Genomic DNA, 21,188 nt, shown 5'->3' with positions numbered 1-21,188 from the left:
TGTAGATACGCGTCCTTTAAATCCACGGTAGTCATAAATTGACCCTCCTGGATTGTAGGTAAAATTGTTCGAATGGTGTCCATTTTGAACGATGGAACTCTGAGAAATTTATTTAGAATTTTTAAATCCAGAATTGGTCTTAAAGTTCCCTCTTTTTTGGGAACTACAAACAGATTTGAGTAAAACCCCTGACCTTGTTCCACAGTTGGAACTGGGTGTATCACTCCCATCTTTAACAGGTCTTTTACACAATGTAAGAATGCCTGTCTCTTTATTTGGTTTGAAGATAAGTGAGACATGTGGAACCTTCCCCTTGAGGGTAGTTCCTTGAATTCCAGAAGAAAACCCTGAGAGACTATTTCTAGTGCCCAGGGATCTAAACATCTCTTGCCCAAGCCTGAGCAAAGAGAGAGAGAGTCTGCCCCCTACAAGATCCGGTCCCGGATCGGGGGCTACCCCTTCATGCTGTTTTGGTAGCAGCAGCAGGATCCTTGGCCTGTTTACCCTTGTTCCAGCCTTGCATTGATTTCGAAGCTGGTTTAGTCTGGGAAGCGTTACCCTCTTGTCTAGAGGCTGCCGAGTTGGAAGCCGGTCCGTTCCCGAAATTGCGAAAGGAACGAAAATTGGACTTATTCTTAGCCTTGAAAGGTTTATCTTGTGGGAGGGCATGGCCCTTTCCCCCAGAGATGTCTGAAATAATCTCTTTCAATTCTGGCCCAAAAAGAGTCTTACCCTTGAAAGGGATATTAAGCAATTTTGTCTTGGAAGATACATCCGCCGACCAAGACTTTAGCCAGAGCGCTCTGCGCGCCACAATTGTAAACCCTGAATTTTTCGCCGCTAACCTCGCTAACTGCAAAACGGCGTCTAAAATAAAGGAATTAGCTAACTTAAGTGCGTGAATTCTGTCCATGACTTCCTCATACGGAGTCTCCCTACTGAGCGACTTTTCCAGTTCCTCGAACCAGAACCACGCCGCTGTAGTGACAGGAATAATGCACGAAATAGGTTGAAGGAGGTAACCTTGCTGTACAAAAATCTTTTTAAGCAAACCCTCCAATTTTTTATCCATAGGATCTTTGAAAGCACAATTGTCCTCAATAGGAATGGTTGTGCGCTTGGCTAGAGTAGAAACCGCCCCCTCGACCTTAGGGACTGTTTGCCATGTGTCCTTCCTGGGGTCGACCATAGGGAACAATTTCTTAAATATAGGAGGAGGGACAAAAGGTATGCCTGGCTTCTCCCACTCCTTATACACTATGTCCGCCACCCGTTTAGGTATCGGAAAAGCATCAGGGTGCACCGGGACCTCAAGGAACTTGTACATCTTGCACAATTTTTCTGGGATGACCAGAATGTCACAATCATCCAGAGTAGATAGCACCTCCTTAAGTAATGCGTGGAGATGCTCTAATTTAAATTTAAATGTCACAACATCAGGTTCTGCCTGCTGAGAAATTCTTCCTATCAGAAATTTCCCCCTCTGACAAACCCTCCCTCACTGCCACTTCAGACTGGTGTGAGGGTATGACAGAAAAATTATCATCAGCGCCCTTCTGCTCTACAGTGTTTAAAACAGAGCAATCGCGCTTTCTCTGAAATGCTGGCATTTTGGATAAAATATTAGCTATGGAGTTATCCATTACTGCCGTCAATCGCTGCATAGTAACAAGCATTGGCGCGCTAGAAGTACTAGGGGTCGTCTGCGCGGGCATAACTGGTATAGACACAGAAGGAGATGATGTAGAACTATGTCTACTTCCTTCATCTGAGGAATCATCCTGGGCAACTTTACAATTTGTGACAGTACTGTCCTTACTTTGTTTGGACGCTATGGCACAATTATCACACATATTTGAAGGGGGAACCACATTGGCTACCATACATACAGAACATGATCTATCTGAAGGTACAGACATGTTAAACAGGCTTAAACTGGTTAATAAAGCACAAAAACCGTTTTCAAACAAAACCGTTACTGTCTCTTTAAATGTTAAACAGGGCACACTTTATTACTGAATATGTGAAAAACTATGAAGGAATTATCCAATCTTTACCAAATTTTCACCACAGTGTCTTAATGCATTCAAAGTATTGAACCCCAATTTTCAAGCTGTTAACCCTTAAAATGTTGATACCGGAGCCGTTTACAGTTTTAACCCCCTTACAGTCCCAGCCACAGCCTTTGCTGCGACTTCACCAATCCCAGGGGGGTATACGATACCAAATGAAGCCTTCTAGGAACGTTTTTAGTGGATTCCAGACCCTCACACATGCAGCTGCATGTACTGTACTCAAAAGTAACTGCGCAGTAATGGCGCGAAAATGAGGCTCTGCCTACTACAGAGAAAGGCCCTTCCTGACTGGGAAGGTGTCTTAACAAGTGCCTGTTGCTAAAAACGTTCCCCAATGTTATAAAAGTGTGAAATTCAACTTCAAACTGCATATAATACTTATATAAAGCAATCGATTTAGCCCCTAAAAGTGTCTACCAGTTTATAGCCCATAATAAGCCCTTTATTCTGTTTGAGACTAAGAAAATGGCTTACCGATCCCCATGAGGGAAAAATGACAGCCTTCCAGCATTACACAGTCTTGTTAGAAAAATGGCTAGTCATACCTTGAGCAGAAAAGTCTGCAAACTGTTCCCCCCAACTGAAGTTCTCTCATCTCAACAGTCCTGTGTGGGAACAGCAATTGATTTTAGTTACTGCTGCTAAAATCATACACCTCTTTCAAACAGAACTCTTCATCTCTTTCTGTTTCAGAGTAAATAGTACATACCAGCACTATTTTAAAATAACAAACTCTTGATAGAAGAATAAAAAACTACAACTAAACACCACAAACTCCTCACCATCCCCGAGGAGATGCTACTTTCTTCAGAGCGGCAAGGAGAATGACTGGGGGGGCGGAGCCTGGGAGGGACTATATGGACAGCTCTTGCTGTGTGCTCTCCTTGCCTTTCCCTGTGGGGCAGGAGAATATCCCACAAGTAATGGATGACGCTGTGGACCGGACACACCAATGTTGGAGAAATAACTTTTATTGAGGGTCAAACGTTTACAGAAAATTCAGTTTGCTCAGTTAAACATATAACACAAGTTAAGAAGTAAAAAACGAAAAAGAAAAAGATGCGTAAAATCTTACACATGACTGTATCACTTGGTACAACAATCACATTCAATTACCAAACTAAGAGATAGATCAAATGCATCATTCGACTTCTAATAGACTTAGACATCTAATAGTATGTATTCTACTATATTCAGTAAGCGAACAGTTAAGGATAATTACTAGGGATGCACCGAAATTTCGGCCACCGAAATTTTCGGCCGAAAATGGGCCTATCCAATTTCGGCCGAAAGAGGGGAAAACCGGCCGAAAATGGCATCTTCTATGTAAAATTAATTAACCCCTATGCCCCACGAAATCATCCCCTGGCAGACAGATATTTATCCCCCAAAGTGTCCTCCCCCGTGCCTCACCGACCGCTATAAGCAGTTGCAAGCTGATCCTAAATTTAGCCCCGTGTGGCTGGGTTATTTTCAGGCCATATTCAAATGAACTACATGCCCCAGAATGCCTCGCGGTTAGAGGGGGTGCGGCACTGTGGGCTGGGCTGTTCATTCACTCACTGTCTTGAAGCAGAGCAGAGCGGCGTGAGAAGGAACTTGCCGTGTCAGGTGACTTTTATGATGCCATATAGTTACTTGTGGATCCTCCGGTCAGTGAGTGTGTGAAAGGCTAATACGTATATTTACCCATATCTGGCTCCCTGTCTAACTGTGATTTTATTTGAAAAAGCAGCTCATTGAGTCCTGCAGGATAAGCTGCTTTTTCAAATAAAATCACTATTAGACAGGGAGCCAGATAAGGGTAAATATACGTATGAGCCTTTCACACATTCACTGACCGGACGATCCGTTACAAGTAACTATATGGCTCTGCAGGCAAGTGTCATAAATTTCATCTGACACGGCAAGATTAGGAGACTGTGTAAACAGAGCGGGCTGCAGCGTGGTGTCATTACAAGCAGCTGTCCCCTCCTCCTGAGAAATGCACAATGAGCTGTTTGCCAGATAAGAGTGAATATAAACATGTATGAGCCGTTTGCACACTGACAGGACTGTAATTGGGCTACAATCCACAAGCAGTACACTTGTAATACCATCTCCTGCATTCCTCTGTGTGCCTCAGTACCATGTCTTAATTCTTAACCCCATGCTGCCTGCTGATTTAGGATTGTGTCAAATGTTCAAAAGTATGTGTATATAATTTTATATATATATATATATATATATATATATATATATATATATATATATATATATATAATATATATATATATTTAATATATATATATATATATATATTTTTATATATATAATATATATAATATATATATTATATATATATATATATATATAAAATAAAAAGTATATTAATAATAAAATTATAGAAAAAAAACTTTTAAAATAATTTGGTGGAAAAAGTCATTTTCGGTTTCGGTTTCGGTTTTCGGCCAAGGGCATCCTGCATTTTCGGTTTCGGTTTCGGTCTAGAATTTTCATTTCGGTGCATCCCTAATAATTACATACGTTCTTCTAATGATATTATTCAGCTCTAGGCTTAGTTATCCCATAACATACATGTCACTATATTTGGCGGGCAGGCAGTTAAATATACAGGGCTATGCAGGACTATTCCTATACAACAACACAAGCTGTATTTAACTGTCACAAAAAAAAGAAAAAGTCTGACTTGAAAATAGCATATACACCTGACAATACTTCCTCTAGGATTGTCAAGGCTGCAGCGATGTTTAAATAGGGGCAGGGTATGTACATAGTCTCATCATCACCCGAAGCAGTGCTTCATATTTAAGAGATTAGAAACGCATTGGAGATACTGTTAGGGATGAAAAGAAAATGTATAGATATAATATTATGGCTAATATTGTAAACCAGGCTCAGGGCATCATGTCATAAATATCTAACAATTAGGAAAGTGCTGACTCCAACCAGAGGGGAGCTACAAAGCAATGTAGGGCTGAATGCTAAGACTATATACAAGTGTACAAATACACTAGCTGGGTAGTATAAGGTGTCCACTTCAAAGTCTCGTTTGAGTCCCTCTGATGCAGCAAAGAAGCCACGGCTTTGCAAAGAATAAGACGTCACGGGTGCTGAACAGTCAAAAACACATTATGCAGTAAATGCCACCTAACTCCATGAAAGCTTTGTGTACACCTTATTGTCTATACGTTCCCATGTTCAATCAGCATTTAATTCCCCACCTACCATTTAATGTCCATTGGAATCGAGAGACCACTGTCCCAACAAGTAGGTGTTCCAAGCTGGGCTGAGAAAACTAACCGCTGAGATAACCAAGTGGACAGCATGGTCATCGTTCCCTAGGGTACGGTCCACAAGCTAACCCACTCCTGCTCTCCAGGCTACATGTATTAATGGGTGCAAAACAAAATGGAGCAGATAGATCAACCACTGACTCCAAGCTGTGTTAGGACTGCACTTATGAGAGCCAGACGCTCTCCCTGGCACAGCCGCATCCTGATTATCTCCATACAAGTGGGAGCCGGTCCCGCTGGCCTTGTCAGTAAAATTCCCCTTAACAACTATAGGGTGCTTCTCAGGGATTATAAAGTCACAATCCTGCAACAAAACTAACTCTGACAACTCTCATTTCATTTTATGTACAGTGTAGGTGTGCAATTGCTCCTTCTGCGAAGAGACAATCTGGACTGCATTTGGTTCAGGGTCTAATGCTGTATTTCAGGGTTCAGCTGTGAATGATCTCATATCTAATTGTTCCTTGCATTGGGCGTAAAGAGACTCATCTGTAAAGTAAGTAGATTCACATGGCAACACCGCACCAATGCTGAATAATGTTTCTGCATGGATCTCTCCCATCTCAAGCACCCAGCTCTGTGTATGGTCAATTGTAGAGAAAGTACAGCACTTGCGTGTCGCCATGCTGCATGTCGCAATCAATCCTCCCAGCCATGTTAGACTCATCATTCTTTTCTGTACTCTGAGCCCCTCCGATTGCCATTAGTCGGTCAAATCGATTGTGCATCTGTCGTTCAAATTCAGTAAGTAAAGCTCGCACCTGAGCATAAAGTAGTTCTCCCATGATCAGAGAGAAATGTAAAGAGCTTTAAATCAGCTCTCTATGCAGGTAAACTTGATTTACACTGCTTACCCAGTTCCCCGGGGGGGGGGGGGCTGGGATCTCTCTCTTTGAGAGCCGCCAAGAGAGCTCAGCGGTATATATAGCTGAATGGTTACCGAATTTCCAGAGTACAAGGCGGATTGCAAATCTGTTTACAGAGCTCCCAGTTTAGCGACCATCTTGGGTCCTAGCCCGGACAGCCCCCCCATTTGTGCACATTTTATTCTATATATTTCTCCACATTTTAGTTTTATCACATTATTATATCCCAATACTTCACTTAATTATATTGACCATATTCTACTTTTATCACTACCACTATACCATGACACTTCTTTAGGTTCCTAAACACCTATTTTATATATCTATACACTATATACTTCTATTGCTTTATTTTTGTTTGTAGATCTATTTTAGATCTACTTTAAGATTTATACACATTGTAACGATTTTCATTTGACCATATATAAATAAATAATATTATTTATTATTTTACTAATTCATTGGCATGACATCTGTTATTTCTGAAACACTTAGAGGGCTAATTTGCCGTAAACTACTTAGCGATCACTATCAAGTTTGCACTCACTTTTTGATATACAAAAACACCACACAACCCTTTTAAAAGGAATAGCCTAGTCTGATTCAGATAGAGCAGGTGATTTTAAGCAACTTTTGAATTTACTCCTATTGTCAATTTTTCTTTGTTCTCTTGGTATCTTTATTTGAAGGTAAACTTAGGAGCTGGACCATTTTTGGGTTCAGAACCTGGGTAGCGCTTGCTGATTGGATAGCTACATTTAGACACCAATCATAAAGTTCTACCCAGGTGCTGACCTAAAAAGGAGTAAAATCAAAAGTTACTTAAAATTGCATGCTTTATCTGAATCATGAAAGATTAATTTTGACTAGAATATTCCTTTAATGGGGACAGGGGCACCTAGACACACAACATTAATGAGTGTGTGGCTACCCTGGCACTTCAGCAACAATTTTGGCATCTTTTTTGGGAGGACTGCATACATTGGAAGGGGGAGTTTGGATGTGGGCGGTCTCTTGTTAAGCCTAGAGGCGATACTTCCTCCTTCTAGACCGAGCCCATGGTATTGCAGGATTGGCTGCGAATAGACACACCCTCCTTCTCGGGCAGGACCAAGGAGTGGAGTCTGATGGCGGCGTTACAGCTGCATACCTTAACATCTTTGCTGTTGAATATCATTAGGTGCGTGATATGTTTTCTATTGATCATTATTTATACCTCTCCTACACGTTCCCAAATTTCTCTGATGCAGTATCATTACTTAATTTATCTTGACTTTCTATGCACTCACTGATGATCCATTCACAATAAGGGATTGTATCTAATATGGGGGGGGGGGGTTTACCGTTAGGACATGAAGTATTTTTGGCAATTATGTGTACATCCCCACGCTTACAGACAGGTGTATTCTTACGATGTGCATATATGGGGCTTATCAAAGATAGGCATATCATGTCATGACTATTTGTTTATATTTATATGGCTGCCGTGTGTGTTTACGCATTATGTGGTTTATGTGGTGTTACCATAGTGATTTAACTAAATGAAGGCCCATTCACAGATGTAACCCCTTAATTAATTTTATACCTTATGTTGTTTAAGCTTTGTTACCATGGTGACCAATGTAATGAAGCCTCTCATACAGATTAAATGTATTAACTAATTAACCAGAGGATTGGATACCTTTTAAATAGCAAGTGTATATTTTAATGTTGTATATAATAGCTTGAGAAACGCATTGCTTTTTTAAATAAAGAATTGTTTTTTTTATACACTTGCTGCCTTTTGGAGTTTTATCATCCTACTTCTTGGAACTTGGAGTGCATCCTGCTCGCAGAGGAGTTCAGTTTACTGGGCGGCTGAGAAGTCCCAGTCCGCCTATATTGCACCTGGAGGTGTTTTCTATCTTGTAAGTGCAATCATTTTTCACTAATCTGCCTGATTAGACTGTACTAGGCTATGGTAGTCTTGCTTTATGTCCTTATTCAGGTGCATGTGGTGAATCTGTTGGAATCCTCCTGCCTGGGATTATAGATTGTCTCAATACAGTGAGCTGGACTACTGCGAAGTTCCAGCCTGCCCCATTAGCACCATTGGGTGCATTACTTTTGTGCGAGTACCTATTTGTCTTATCTTCTGGTTTGGTGGTAGTAGGCCATTGTGGCGCCTCAGTGTTTTTCCTTTTCAAGATCAGCTTCCATCAGGATTCGACCATCCTCTGACAGAGTGCTGCCTATATTTTGGATACCAAGGACTTTAAGTTGTTCTTTTATTTTTAATTTTGTGGCTTGTTTGTCGTGTTCTTTCATGTGTTATATATATATTGTATACTGTGTATAGTTCATTGTTGGAATACAGGTTAGGAAGCGTTCCCTATGGGAGGTTTGCACTAGTGCAACTTTTCTATTTTTCATATTACTGATACGAGACTGTGACCAATATAGTTCAAGAAGACACTTTTTGGATGTTTTTGAAAAAAAACTGTACCATGGACCTAGAACGCAAAGACAAACCATTTTTTTCAAAAACAAAAGTACATTAACTTAACATTACAGAACTGTGAGTAATAACTAAATACAGCCATCTTAAAAATACATTTGTCAAATGGGTTTTCTAGATGTTGTGGTCATGATGCTTTACTCACATACTTCGTGCTCACTGTGCAAGATATTATGTATTCGCTCAATTAATACAAATATAAATAATATGTAATTTACAGGAACACCTACTAGCGAAGGACATCAATACAGAGATAAGGAGAGACTCAATGAATCTTGACCATAATTTCCTAAGTTTATCCAATAAGTTGTCATCAACTATTTTCAGTGCGTTTGTCTCATGAGCAAAACAACTGTACCATTCAAAAATAAGTCTTGGGATACTCTACCAAGTCTTAAAGGCAGGGTTGGCATTTTATTAAAGGGACAGTCTACCATAGAATTGTTATTGTTTTAAAAGATAGATAATCCCTTTATTACTCATTCCCCAGTTTTGCATAACCAACACAGTTATATTAATATACTTTTTACCTCTGTGATTACCTTGTATCTAGGAACCTTCTTCCAGCCCCCTGATCACATGACTGTGACTGTTTATTGTCTTAAATTTATCATTGTTTTGTGCTAAATCTTAAATAACCCCCTGTGCCTGAACACAGTATTATCTATATGGCCCACGTGTACTTTCTGTCTCTTTGTGTTAAAAAGAGATTTAAAAAGCATGTTATAAGAGGCAGCTCTCAAAGGCTTAGAAATTAGCATATGAGCCTACCTAGGTTTAGTTTAAACTAAGAATACCAAGAGAAAAAAGCAAATTTGATGATAAAAGTAAATTGGAAAGTTGATTAAAATTAAAAGTCCTATCTGAATAATGAAAGTTTCATTTATACTAGACTGTCCCTTTATGTTCCTTTAGCTGTCAAATTCAATAATTGAGAAATTACTTAATTATAAGTACTGTAATTTTGGAATGGGATCGCATAAAACAGGACTGTCCATTGAGAAGTATCGAGCCATTTATCAGCGATCCAATGCTTTCTCTTTCCAAAAAAACAAATACATAAGGTGAATGTGATTGCACTGACATTGAAAAGTTAGAACATCAAAATGTGTTCTACCTCACAGGAATCTCTGTATGGAAATTATACGACTAGTGCTGCGGAATCTGTTGGCGCTCTACAAATAACTAATAATAATAATAATAATAATACTAGTTTTAAAATGCCAAATTAGTTAAGAAATGACAAAATTAAATTAACAATTCCACAGGAAACTGTTGCACAAAATAAAATGAAACTATCACATTCTATTTTACTCCAGTAAAAAACTAATTATTTGTATACTGGTTTGAACTATTTCTGTTTGATGGTGACTTGTCCCTTTAAATAATGTATTTAGAAGTTATAGAATTCTAAACTTTAATATCAGAAAAATGATTTCCTAAACAACCGACTTACCTTTACTTGTATATCCTTAACCACTTGATTACTGTCATTGTGGACGCTTATGTAGCTGGAGAATGTTTCACCAAGAAAGATATTACTGTATTTAATTAAAGAAAGCATTTTATTAAATTACATTCTATCACTGACAATTGTACACATTTTAAGTTTTATACAAGAATATTAAGAAAACACAGTTCCTTGCCTGCATGGGATAATTTGTCTTTGTATAGAACACTGATGCATTACAAATGTACCTTTATTTGTTACTGCACAAAATGGAAATTCAGGTAAAAAAGTTCCACATCTGACTTTATAGAGCAAAGCAGTATGGAAGGTGTTGTTTTTTTTTTTTTCCTTCTTCCTTCCTTTTCTTTTTTTTTTTTTACAGAAACACTGAAGTCAAAAGTAAAATTTCATGATTCAGATAGGGCATACAGTTTAGGTGCATGATCAAATTGTGCATAGTCTTTTTAAATGCATAATTTAAGGCACCAGTTGCTACTAGTATGTGCAAGAGTTTGCAGTGTATACATATGAGTCTGTGATTGGTTGATGGCTGTCACATGTCTGGAAAATTGAGAGAAATCTTAAAATTTGTCAGAAAAAAATAAATCTACTGCTCATTTACAATTCAGATTAAGTGCTATTGCAATGTCTTTTTATTATGCACATGCTGATTATGCAATTCAACTGTATTTATTTGTCCTTTAACCCTTTGTGCCGGGGTTAATGTGTCTATATTGGAACAACTGTTCCGATGTAAACAAATTGAAATCTCCTGATCGTGCACGTGATTTCAATGATGGCATCGCGTCATAGGTGCGTCCCTTATGATGCTAGGCACGCCCTCCAGACCGTAATCCCATCAGAGAAGCGCCAGTGGCTTCAGGAAAGCCAAGCGGTTAGGACGTTGTATTCCGTCCTTCGGCGCTAGAGCCCAGCAAAATTCGGATGGAATACAAAGTTCTAAAGGCGTTAAAGGGTTAAACAAAGAGAAAATAAATACTTCTTTAGCACAAAGGGGTATATTCAAATGACTGTATATGCATGTTATTAAAAAGAAAACTAGTCTGCGTTACCCGAAGTTCTGAGGTAATGTAAGCATCTCTCCCAACATTAATATTTCTGCGCCTTTCACAGTAGAAGGATCATCTCTCATTAGGTTGTTGAATAAATCACCTATAAGGAAGAAAATGGAACTGAGTAACTCATACACCAACAAATCCTCTAGATAATTACTGTATTCTTAAATAAGACATTGACCATCACAAATGCAGTCACCTAGTCTCACAACACAGTCTTGGTTCTATGATCCAAAATGGCAAGGGAACCAATGCTACTGTCATTTATGGCAACTGCAAATTCAGAACAACAGTCTCTTATTGGCTATACAATGACAGTGAGTAACACCACACAATATGATCAAGTAAAAGAGGAAAACAAACGTGTTTATGTAAAAATTTAGTTTTGCTTATTTTTAAATAATATTGTGCGGATTATCAGGATCCTAATTAAGCCCCAAAGTTTAAAGTGTATACTGATGTATACAGACTTCATATTGCTTCTGTTTGTATAATAAGTCTTTTCATATGCAGGGGGGGGGGGTGTCTGCTCTCAGGCCCTTTCAGTGGGTGTCCCAACCTAACCCCATCAACAGTGCTAAATTGGGAGCTTATAAGTTTTTAAAAGGTTTTCATACTGGATTTTTATATCAGTATCTGTGTGTATTATTCTTATTCTATATAGTAGTGTCTAATACTTTTTTTATGGATTGGTATTTACCGTGTATTCCTTAAATAAACTGTGGACTTTATTTTGCATACTAAATTTTGTGTGTAGTGCCTGCTACTTTTTTCACCTTCTTTAAATGAAAATTAGTGTATACTGTCCCTTTAAGTGTCTATATTGCAATACGAAAAAAAAGGCATTTGTAGAGGGCAGGGTGACTTTACATATGGACTTAACCCAACAAACAAAAAATAAAATACACACACAAAATATCAATTAAAAACAAAATACCTGGGAGATCTCTCAGTTCACAGGTGACAGGAATGTTGGTGAACAACGTTGGCTTGGTAAGACGCATCACTAGAGATAAAAAAAAAAAAATGTATTATGCAGTGCTCTGTCATACACTTTATATTTATTTTTGATCACTAGTTATAGTAAAACTTTACTACAAATAATACAATTTAAATAAACTAACTTCACGATTCACGTTTTTCACCCATTCGGAAGGCAGAACTGCCCTCTAACTGCCAATAAAATATATATAATTGCCAATTTACGTAGAGTCCATTACAAGACCTCAGAAAATAAACATTTTGCTTAGATATAACGCTATATAGCGTGAGTATACTCCCTTGCATATGCTGGGTTCAGATTTAAACGCTCTTAACTATTGTGTCCTCTCTCCCCTATATGACCATCTGAATCTAACTTCAACCAAGTATATAGGACTCTCACATTACCTTTCTTATATTCACATATCCTTTGTATACACCGTTGATGTTTTTTAGTTAAACATTTTGCAATGATCTACTGTACAAAACACTTCAGTACATGGACATGTGCCTCATGTGAAGTTCCACTGTAAGCCAAAATAAAAATGATCCATTTAGAGAACTAAAAATTATGTAATTCCTTGTTCAAGGGACAGCAATTACTGGGAGCTACCACATCAGGTGAGCCAATGACAAGAGGCATATGTGCAGCCATTAATCAGCTGCTAGCTCCCAGTCCTACCCAGAGAACACAGCAAAATTGATTAACAAACGTAAATTGAGGGAAATATTCTCATGCACTATGTGTCAATATACTATTGGTGACAGCAATGAAACTGTTCTGAAAAAGGGTACCTACAACATGTATATTTACCGTGATGTGTATGGTTATCTTCCTGCAGTACTGCTATTAGTTTTAGCTCAGAACTGTAACTCACGTGGGGGGAGGGCACTTTTTGGGGAATGCGTATGGTTTTAGACAAGACTATAGTAAAACTTGCTGTGTTAATCTTGAATCAATTTGTAAGGGAGATTAATTTTATGGAGCAGAGCTACATACAAATAATATATTTCCTAAAAACCGCCAGCAGCACAGGCCCCGATTTAGGTCAGGTTGCAGAATACCTTCTATCTGATGTTCTCCCCTTTAGATGACTCTATTGAACTGTAGTCACTTACGCCTAGATTTAGAGTTCTGCGTTAGCCGTCCAAACCAGCGTTAAGGGGTCCTAACGCTGGTTTTGGCCACCCGCTGGTATTTAGAGTCAGTCAGGAAAGGGTCTAACGCTCACTTTCCAGCCGTGACTTTTCCAGCCAATCGGAATTAAGGTAGGAAAAATATGATTGGCTGATTGAATCAGCCAATCAGATTCAAGTTCAATCCGATTGGCTGATTGGATCAGCCAATCAGATTGAGCTCGCATTCTATTGGCTGATCGGAACAGCCAATAGAATGCAAGCTCAATCTGATTGGATCAGCCAATCCGATTGAACTTGAATCTGATTGGCTGATTCAATCAGAATTCGAGGGATGCCATCTTGGATGATGTCACTTAAAGGAACCTTCATTCGTTGGGAGTCGCCGGAAGAAGAGGATGGATCCGCGTCGGCTGCTTCAAGATGGTCCTGCTCCGCACCGGATGAATGAAGATAGAAGCCGACGCCTGGATGAACATGTCTACCGGTCCGGATGTCCTCTTCTTGCCGGATAGGATGAAGACTTCGGACCCTCTTCTGGACGATTGGTGATACCCGGCGTGGTGAAGATAAGGTAGGGAGATCTTCAGGGGCTTAGTGTTAGGTTTTTTTAAGGGGTGTTTGGGTTAGATTAGGGGTATGTGGGTGGTGGGTTGTAATGTTGGGGGGGGGGTATTGTATGTTTTTTTTACAGGCAAAAGAGCTGATTTCTTTGGGGTATGCCCCGCAAAAGGACCTGGTAAGGTAAAAGAGCTGTTAACTTTTTATTTTAGAATAGGGTAGGGCATTTTTTTATTTTGGGGTGCTTTGTTATTTTTTTAGGGGACTTAGAGTAGGTGTAATTAGTTTAAAATTCTTGTAATCTTTTTTTATTTTTTGTAATTTAGTGGTTTTTTTTTGTAATTTAGTTTAGTTGCTTTAATTGTAGATAATTGTAGATAGTTTAGTTAATTTATTGATAGTGTAGTGTTAGGTTTAATTGTAACTTAGGTTAGGATTTATTTTACAGGTAAGTATTTAGCTTTAAATAGAATTTATTTAATAAGATTTATTTTATTTCGTTAGATTTCAATTAAATTTAACTTAGGGGGGTGTTAGTGTTAGACTTAGCTTTAGGGGTTAATACATTTATTAGAGTAGCGGCGAGGTCTGGTCGGCAGATTAGGGGTTAATAAGTGTAGTTAGGTAGCGGCGACGTTGGGGGGCAGATTAGGGGTTAATAAATATAATATAGGGGTCGGCGATGTTAGGGGCAGCAGATTAGGGGTACATAGCTATAATGTAGGTTGCGGCGGTGTACGGAGCGGCAGATTAGGGGTTAATAATAAAATGCAGGGGTCAGCGATAGCGGGGGCGGCAGATTAGGGGTTAATAAGTGTAAGGTTAGGGGTGTTTAGACTCGGGGTACATGTTAGGGTGTTAGGTGCAGACTTAGGAAGTGTTTCCCCATAGGAAACAATGGGGCTGCGTTAAGAGCTGAACGCTGCTTTTTTGCAGGTGTTAGGTTTTTTTTCAGCTGGCCGCGTCCGTAAGCAACGCTGGTATTTAGAGTTGAAGTGGCGGTAAATTATGCTCTACGCTCCCTATTTGGAGCCTAACGCAGCCCTTCAGAGAACTCCAAATACCAGCGTTGTTTAAAAGGTGCAGGGGGAAAAAAACACGCGTAGCTAACGCATCCCTTCTAACGCAAAACTCTAAATCTAGGTGTTAGTTTGCTCATAACCAGAATCCCCAAAGCACTCATTTTTAGTTTGCTTTTTCTATAAAAACTATGACACATTTGTCGTTTTGCCTTTCCCTTAGGGGCCGCAAAAACTAGTGCAGAGGGCCGCATGTGACACGGTCTACAAGTTGGCCATACCTGGGAGTACAGTATTACTTGATTTGGAGAGATATTATAGATAGATAGGATAGAGAGAGATATATAAAATAATCCTAGAGATAAAAAAGTGCTTTACATGTGTGTTGCAACAACAAAAATAAATAAAATAAAAATGGAACTAGACGCACAAACGTACAGATTGACTGAGTAGCAGACCTACTCAAGAGAGGGCCATCTTGCAAATATCTTTTGGCCCCCCAAAGGTAACTCAGTAGTAAGCCATATTAATAATATACATGCTGCTCTGTAAAATGATTTTGGAGTATAGATAGATAGATGGAGCTGCACTAATAAAAGTTTACCCTGCATTAGGATTGTACACATTTTGTTTTTGCCTACGTATAGACTGGCTTCTATGGGCCCTCACAAAGCCTTGGGCCATGGTGCCACTGCAATCCTAACATATGCAGAATTAGATCAATTCTAATGTCAACCTGGAGTTATACTGAAATTGACAACTATTGTAATCTTGCATAGCCAATTTGATTTCCTTTTATGTACTAGTCACATTTATAATTTGAGAACTGGCTAATGTTAAGCTTTTGGGTACTGGCTTCACCAGACCGTATGGCTGACTGACCAAGCAAAAGTTTAATAAAAAATAAATAAATAGCCAAAGTGACTTATATAACCCTTAAAAAAATATATATATGTATTTATTATTATTATTATCAGGTATTTGTAGAGCGCCAACAGATTCCGCAGCGCCGATTTACACAACATAGCCTCTCATTTTAAAATAGGAAATTAGTTAAATGGAGAATGCAAACTTCTGTTGAAGAAACTTTGCAAAGATAGCCAATTTTTTATTACATTTCACTTCTATCTAGGAAGGACCAAAAGGATATTTCTGTATATACGGTAACTCCAAAAAAAAAAAAAAAAAAAAAAAAAAAAAAAAAAAGTATTTACTTTGCTATATGAAAATTATTATTATTGTTGATTTATAAAGAGGCAACATTTTACGCAGTGCTATACAAAGGTACAATATAATAAAAAAAAAAAACATACAATGAGACATTATGTAAGGGTTTACAATGTACATTACTTCACTTGCATTGATAAATGAACAAAAGTGCATCTTCAGTTAGAAAGGCTCTCAAAAAATGCACACATACAAAACATGCTAAAATATAAAAACTTTATTTGTAATTAACTGACAAAATTAAACACAGGAATCACATATTATACTGGTGTTGTTAATAGCAAAAGTTAATTTCCTTTCACAAATAAAAAAAAATAGCATTGAAACTATGCATATAGTCATTAAGCGATATTTTACAGGGACTTTATTTGATCATTTTCGAACACATCGCAACCACCCACTTGAAAACTATTATTTTGTTGGTGAGCTAATGAATCAAACTGTTCTGCAGTCAGCGCTCTAGCTACAAAAAAAAAAAAAGTGCTGTATGGCTAGAGCCCTGATTGGAGAACAGTTCAAACCACTAACTCACAAAAAAAAAGGAGTACTAAAGTGGACAGCCAGAGCGCGGCTTCATTATAAGTAATCAATTAAAAGTACCTGTAAAATACTGTTTAAATTTCAGACCCGATTTTAAAAACATGTACAGTTTACCATCACCTTTAAAGTGATTGTCAATCCTAGTGTTTGTGAAACCCTAGGATTGACCATTGGAACAAATAAAGGGGACTATCATTCATGAAGTATAAAATACTTCACATGCTCACCTCTCAGCTAAAATGTGTTCTGCCGTGAGCTGCCTAAGCAGCTCAGTGCGGCTAACGCTTGAAAGAAATAAAGGCGCTTTCAGCATGAAATATTTTATACTTCATGAATGAAAGTCCCCTTTATTTGTTCCAATGGTCAATCCTAGGGTTTCACAAACCATAGGCTTAGCAATCACTTTAAGCGTCCATTACAATTATTAAGAATAGGGCTCAATCCCCAAATTTTGTGTGATACATTTTAAAAAGTATATTGTTCTTCCTGAAAAACACAGACTAAACCCATGTGTGTAATTTATAGATTTAAAACTATTTTTCCAAACTTTAGTCAAACCATTTCACATACAATACTGTTTAATGAAAGAAATTATAATTTATAAATTTATTTTAAATGTATAAACAAATTACATCAGAATAGTGATGCAGCTATGGCTTATAGGATGTCAAGCATTTGTGGTTAAAGGGATAGTAAAGTCAAAATTAAACTTTCACGATTCAGAAAGAGCAATTTTAAACAATTTTCCAATTTACTACAGTTATCAAATTTTCTTCGTTCTCTTGGTATCTTTTATTGAGTAAAACTAGGTAGGCTCATAAGAGCTCAGGAGTGTGCACGTGTCTAGTATTCTATGGCAGCAGTGTTTTGCAATATTATTTGTAGCTTTGTTATTCAATATTGCAAAACACTGCTGCCATAGAGCACTAAATACACGTGCACACTCCTGAGCTCTTATGAACCTACATAGCTGAACCTAAAATGGGCTGACTGCTAAGATTTACATTCCTGCTTTTAAAATAAGGATAGCAAAAGAACAAAGAACAAATTGATAATAGGAGTAAATTAGAAAGTTGTTTAAAATTTCATGCTCTGTCTGAATCATGAAAGAAAACATTTGGGTTCAGTGTCCCTTTAATGAGACATGAAATCCAAATTTTTCTCCATGATTCAGATAGCATATACAATAAAAAAACAAAAAACTCTTTGTATCCTTTGTTTAAGGAACAGCAATGCACTACTGGGAGCTAGTTAAAGACATCAGGTGAACCATTGAGAAGAGGCATATATGTGTTGCCTCCAATCAGCAGCACGTTGCTGCGCCTGAGCCTACCTATATATGCTCTTCCACAAAGGATACCAAAATAACAAAAATTAATAATAGAAATAAATTGGAAAGCTGTTTAAAAAACTGCATGTTCTGAATCATGAAAGATTAATTTTGACTTTAACTGTCCTTTTAAAATAATTCTTATTAAAACTAAAATACCACATACAAATAATATGCAATAAGTATACTAAATACTAATTTCATTCCAAGCATCTTATTATTTGTCTAGCAATATCTGTATTTTCTTGTTAGAGTAGCATCCTGTCTTAAATTGAGAGGAACTATGGGAAGATCTCCTTTATAGTAATGAAATTAATTGTAAATAGGCCATTTTATCAGAAATAAAATCTACCTCAGAAAAACACACCAGAACATTGCAAATAATAATAATAATAATAATAATAAAGGGGGGGCAACCGATCCCCAAAACATCACGCATTAAAAGATTTTTCACAAATGAATTGTTACCAATGAATAAATTCCCTGTGTGGCTAATCTACAAGCTAAAAATAATGCCATGTTTGTGGACGAATAAGTTAAGTTGTTCAGTAATGTTTAGTTCCTCTTTAAGTAAGGTTCCAACATGCTCACAATTCAGCAAATCACAGAAAACCCAAATCTCATTAATATCACTACGTATTGTTGCATTACAGCTTGGTAAATAATTGCGTCTGATAATTTTGTTCAGTTTGTCCCAGACGACATCCAAACTGCAAGGTTCACAGACGGCTGGAGCAATAGTCCATCTTCCCCTGTGGAAACAATTGAGGTTTAATCTGTTTAAAATGCTCTTCAATTTCTCTGAAGGGGGGATAATGGTATCATGACTGTGGCCGCTAGGAATGCAAATACTCCATGATCTTCTGAGTCTGTTCTTCACATTCCCAGGTGTCTTTTCACCAACACAGTTGTCAAACCTTTGTTCTAATTTCTTTTTGTCATACTGTGCAGTATTTTCTATGATATTCACATTTGGTTCAAACTCTAGCAGGTCGAACATGGACTTATAGCTGTTATAGCCCTCTGGCTGCTCTGACACTCCAGAACTATTCTTTATTGTCACAATCTCTCCAGGTGAAAGGGAAGGTGGATGTTTTTTAGGTCTAAGAGCAAATCCTTGCTTGTGACATGGAAACCAAGGAACAAACGGAGGTAACTGGCGAAGAGGAAACACTTGTAATGCTGCAGCTGCAATTGTTTGCAATTCTTCTTGTCGGCTTTGTGAAGGCCGATAGTGCAGAACAACTTCCATTTTAAGATCACAAAGCAACAAACTCCCTATATCAGTCACTTCAGTACACCTGTAGAGTAACTCATGAAGAAACCTTTAGCTTGATATCTTCCGGGGGGGGCAGTATGCCAAGTATAAAAACCGTTAATGCACTATGTTTTTAATGATGCAATTTTATTAATCTGCTGTAACAAATAATACTTAAAGTCCTTCCTTGTCCGTTCATTAAAGTGGACAGTCTTCTGGCTGCAATGTAGCAAGTCCACAAATTCCAAGATGTCGGTTTTCAAGCTGGCCATGTCACCTGAATGCAGGACCTAAGGCATAAGCATTGCAAAATATAATAACTGGGATACAAAGTAGCCTTACTTCACTTCTCTCTATTCCTTGTTGTGTCAGGTTAACAAATATCAGGAACAAGGTTACAATGGCACAATAGGTGCTAATACTTATAACAATAAAAAAAATCAGGGTACAATGACCTCAGACAAAAGTCAATCTAAAATAAAATAAAAGCAAAGCTCTCTAATAGGGAGACACAAAATTGTGCTGCCTTTAAAAAGACATAAAACAAATTGGGATAGATACAAAATATAATACTATGAACTTTAATTACTTTACCTGCAAATGTATACTGCAGTGCCTCGCCATTAACCCTTTCTTTTAAGTGTCCGAATTGTACAGCTCTAACTCCCCCCACACAATTCCTTTTATGGCTGCATCTATATCCACCCATTGATATGGTAGAATGCAAGACTTTAACAGTCATTATCTGCTGGAGCATACCTAGAAGCAAATTAGCTGCTGTGAACTCAGTTAAAATACAATGCTTGTGTTTCTGATGCTAAACACTGATAAAGGGGCGGATCGGTCTCCTCCAGAAAGCACAGCTATGCAAGTCGTTTTGCTTATTTGTGAAAATTAGTTTAAAATACTTGACAGCAATTTTTAAACAATTTTTAATGCAAACTATTTTTTACTTAATGAGCCCTTTTAGAATATGCACAGAGCTCAACATGTTTTATGGCACTTTAATCCCCATGCACAACTATAACCCATAAATTGGATGCCTCCTATATGGTGGGTGAGCTTGGGGGCTGACACTTCATTTCTGGTACACTGCCCTTGTCTAAAGTGCACACAATCGCTAGTAACTAATACATGGTCAGGGGTGTGTGTATTCCCTTGTAACCCAACACAACTGCGGTAGCTTGCTCAGGAAGGACATGGACTGCAGAATTCCTAAATGCTTCCTGCTAATTCATGTGATGTAGTATAATCTATTTGTCCTACCCTATTTTTCTCAAAGGCTGGGTTCAGTATGAGATAATTGTGTCATCACACACTGGGGCTGCTAGATTCTGGTATGAGGGGATGGGAAGGTAATACATTTTTGTATGTGCGTTTAAAAAATGTATAGATAGACATAAAATATATATCACCTTTAAATGGGAATTTCTCTTGTATCTTACATTACGCTATGTAATGCACAAATGACAAAGACTTTAGTAGAAATATTTTAATGATATTTCATTTAACTCTACAGAAATTCACATCTGCACCTTCATTATTCCCAGACGAATAAAATAAACAATTAGTTAAAAACAGACTCCCTCCAATTGCTCATGATATTTTGGAAAAAGACAGTTGAACAAAATCAGATGAAATTAATGTTTAAAAATCTTGTTTAAAGGGACAGTAAACACCAGCATTTTTGTTGTTTAAAAAGGTAGATAATCCCTTTATTACCCATTCCCCAATTTTGCATAACGAACACAATTATAATAATATACTTTTTACCTCTGTGATTACCTTGTATCTATGGCTCTGCAAACTGCCCCCTTATTTCAGTTCTTTTGACAGACTTGCATTTTTAGCCAATCAGTGCTTGCTCCTAGGAGC

General features: G+C 37.8%; 1 protein-coding gene across 4 annotated transcripts in view; it reads right to left on the bottom strand.

Annotated features, from left to right (window-relative positions):
* TRAPPC13 (trafficking protein particle complex subunit 13) overlaps positions 1-21,188 on the bottom strand; it is a 126,505-nt gene that overhangs the window by 101,754 nt on the left and 3,563 nt on the right. For all 4 annotated transcript variants that reach the window (XM_053701336.1, XM_053701337.1, XM_053701338.1 and 1 more), the window contains exons 2-4: positions 12,198-12,266; positions 11,258-11,357; positions 10,191-10,275 (exon numbers count right to left, since the gene is read on the bottom strand). In XM_053701336.1, coding sequence (XP_053557311.1) covers positions 10,191-10,275; positions 11,258-11,357; positions 12,198-12,266 — 254 coding nt within the window. The remainder of the gene's footprint in view (positions 1-10,190; positions 10,276-11,257; positions 11,358-12,197; positions 12,267-21,188) is intronic.

The sequence above is a fragment of the Bombina bombina genome, chromosome 2 (genome assembly GCF_027579735.1).
Source record: "Bombina bombina isolate aBomBom1 chromosome 2, aBomBom1.pri, whole genome shotgun sequence".
Lineage (NCBI taxonomy): Eukaryota > Metazoa > Chordata > Amphibia > Anura > Bombinatoridae > Bombina > Bombina bombina.
This window is presented reverse-complemented; position numbering and strand designations above follow the sequence as displayed.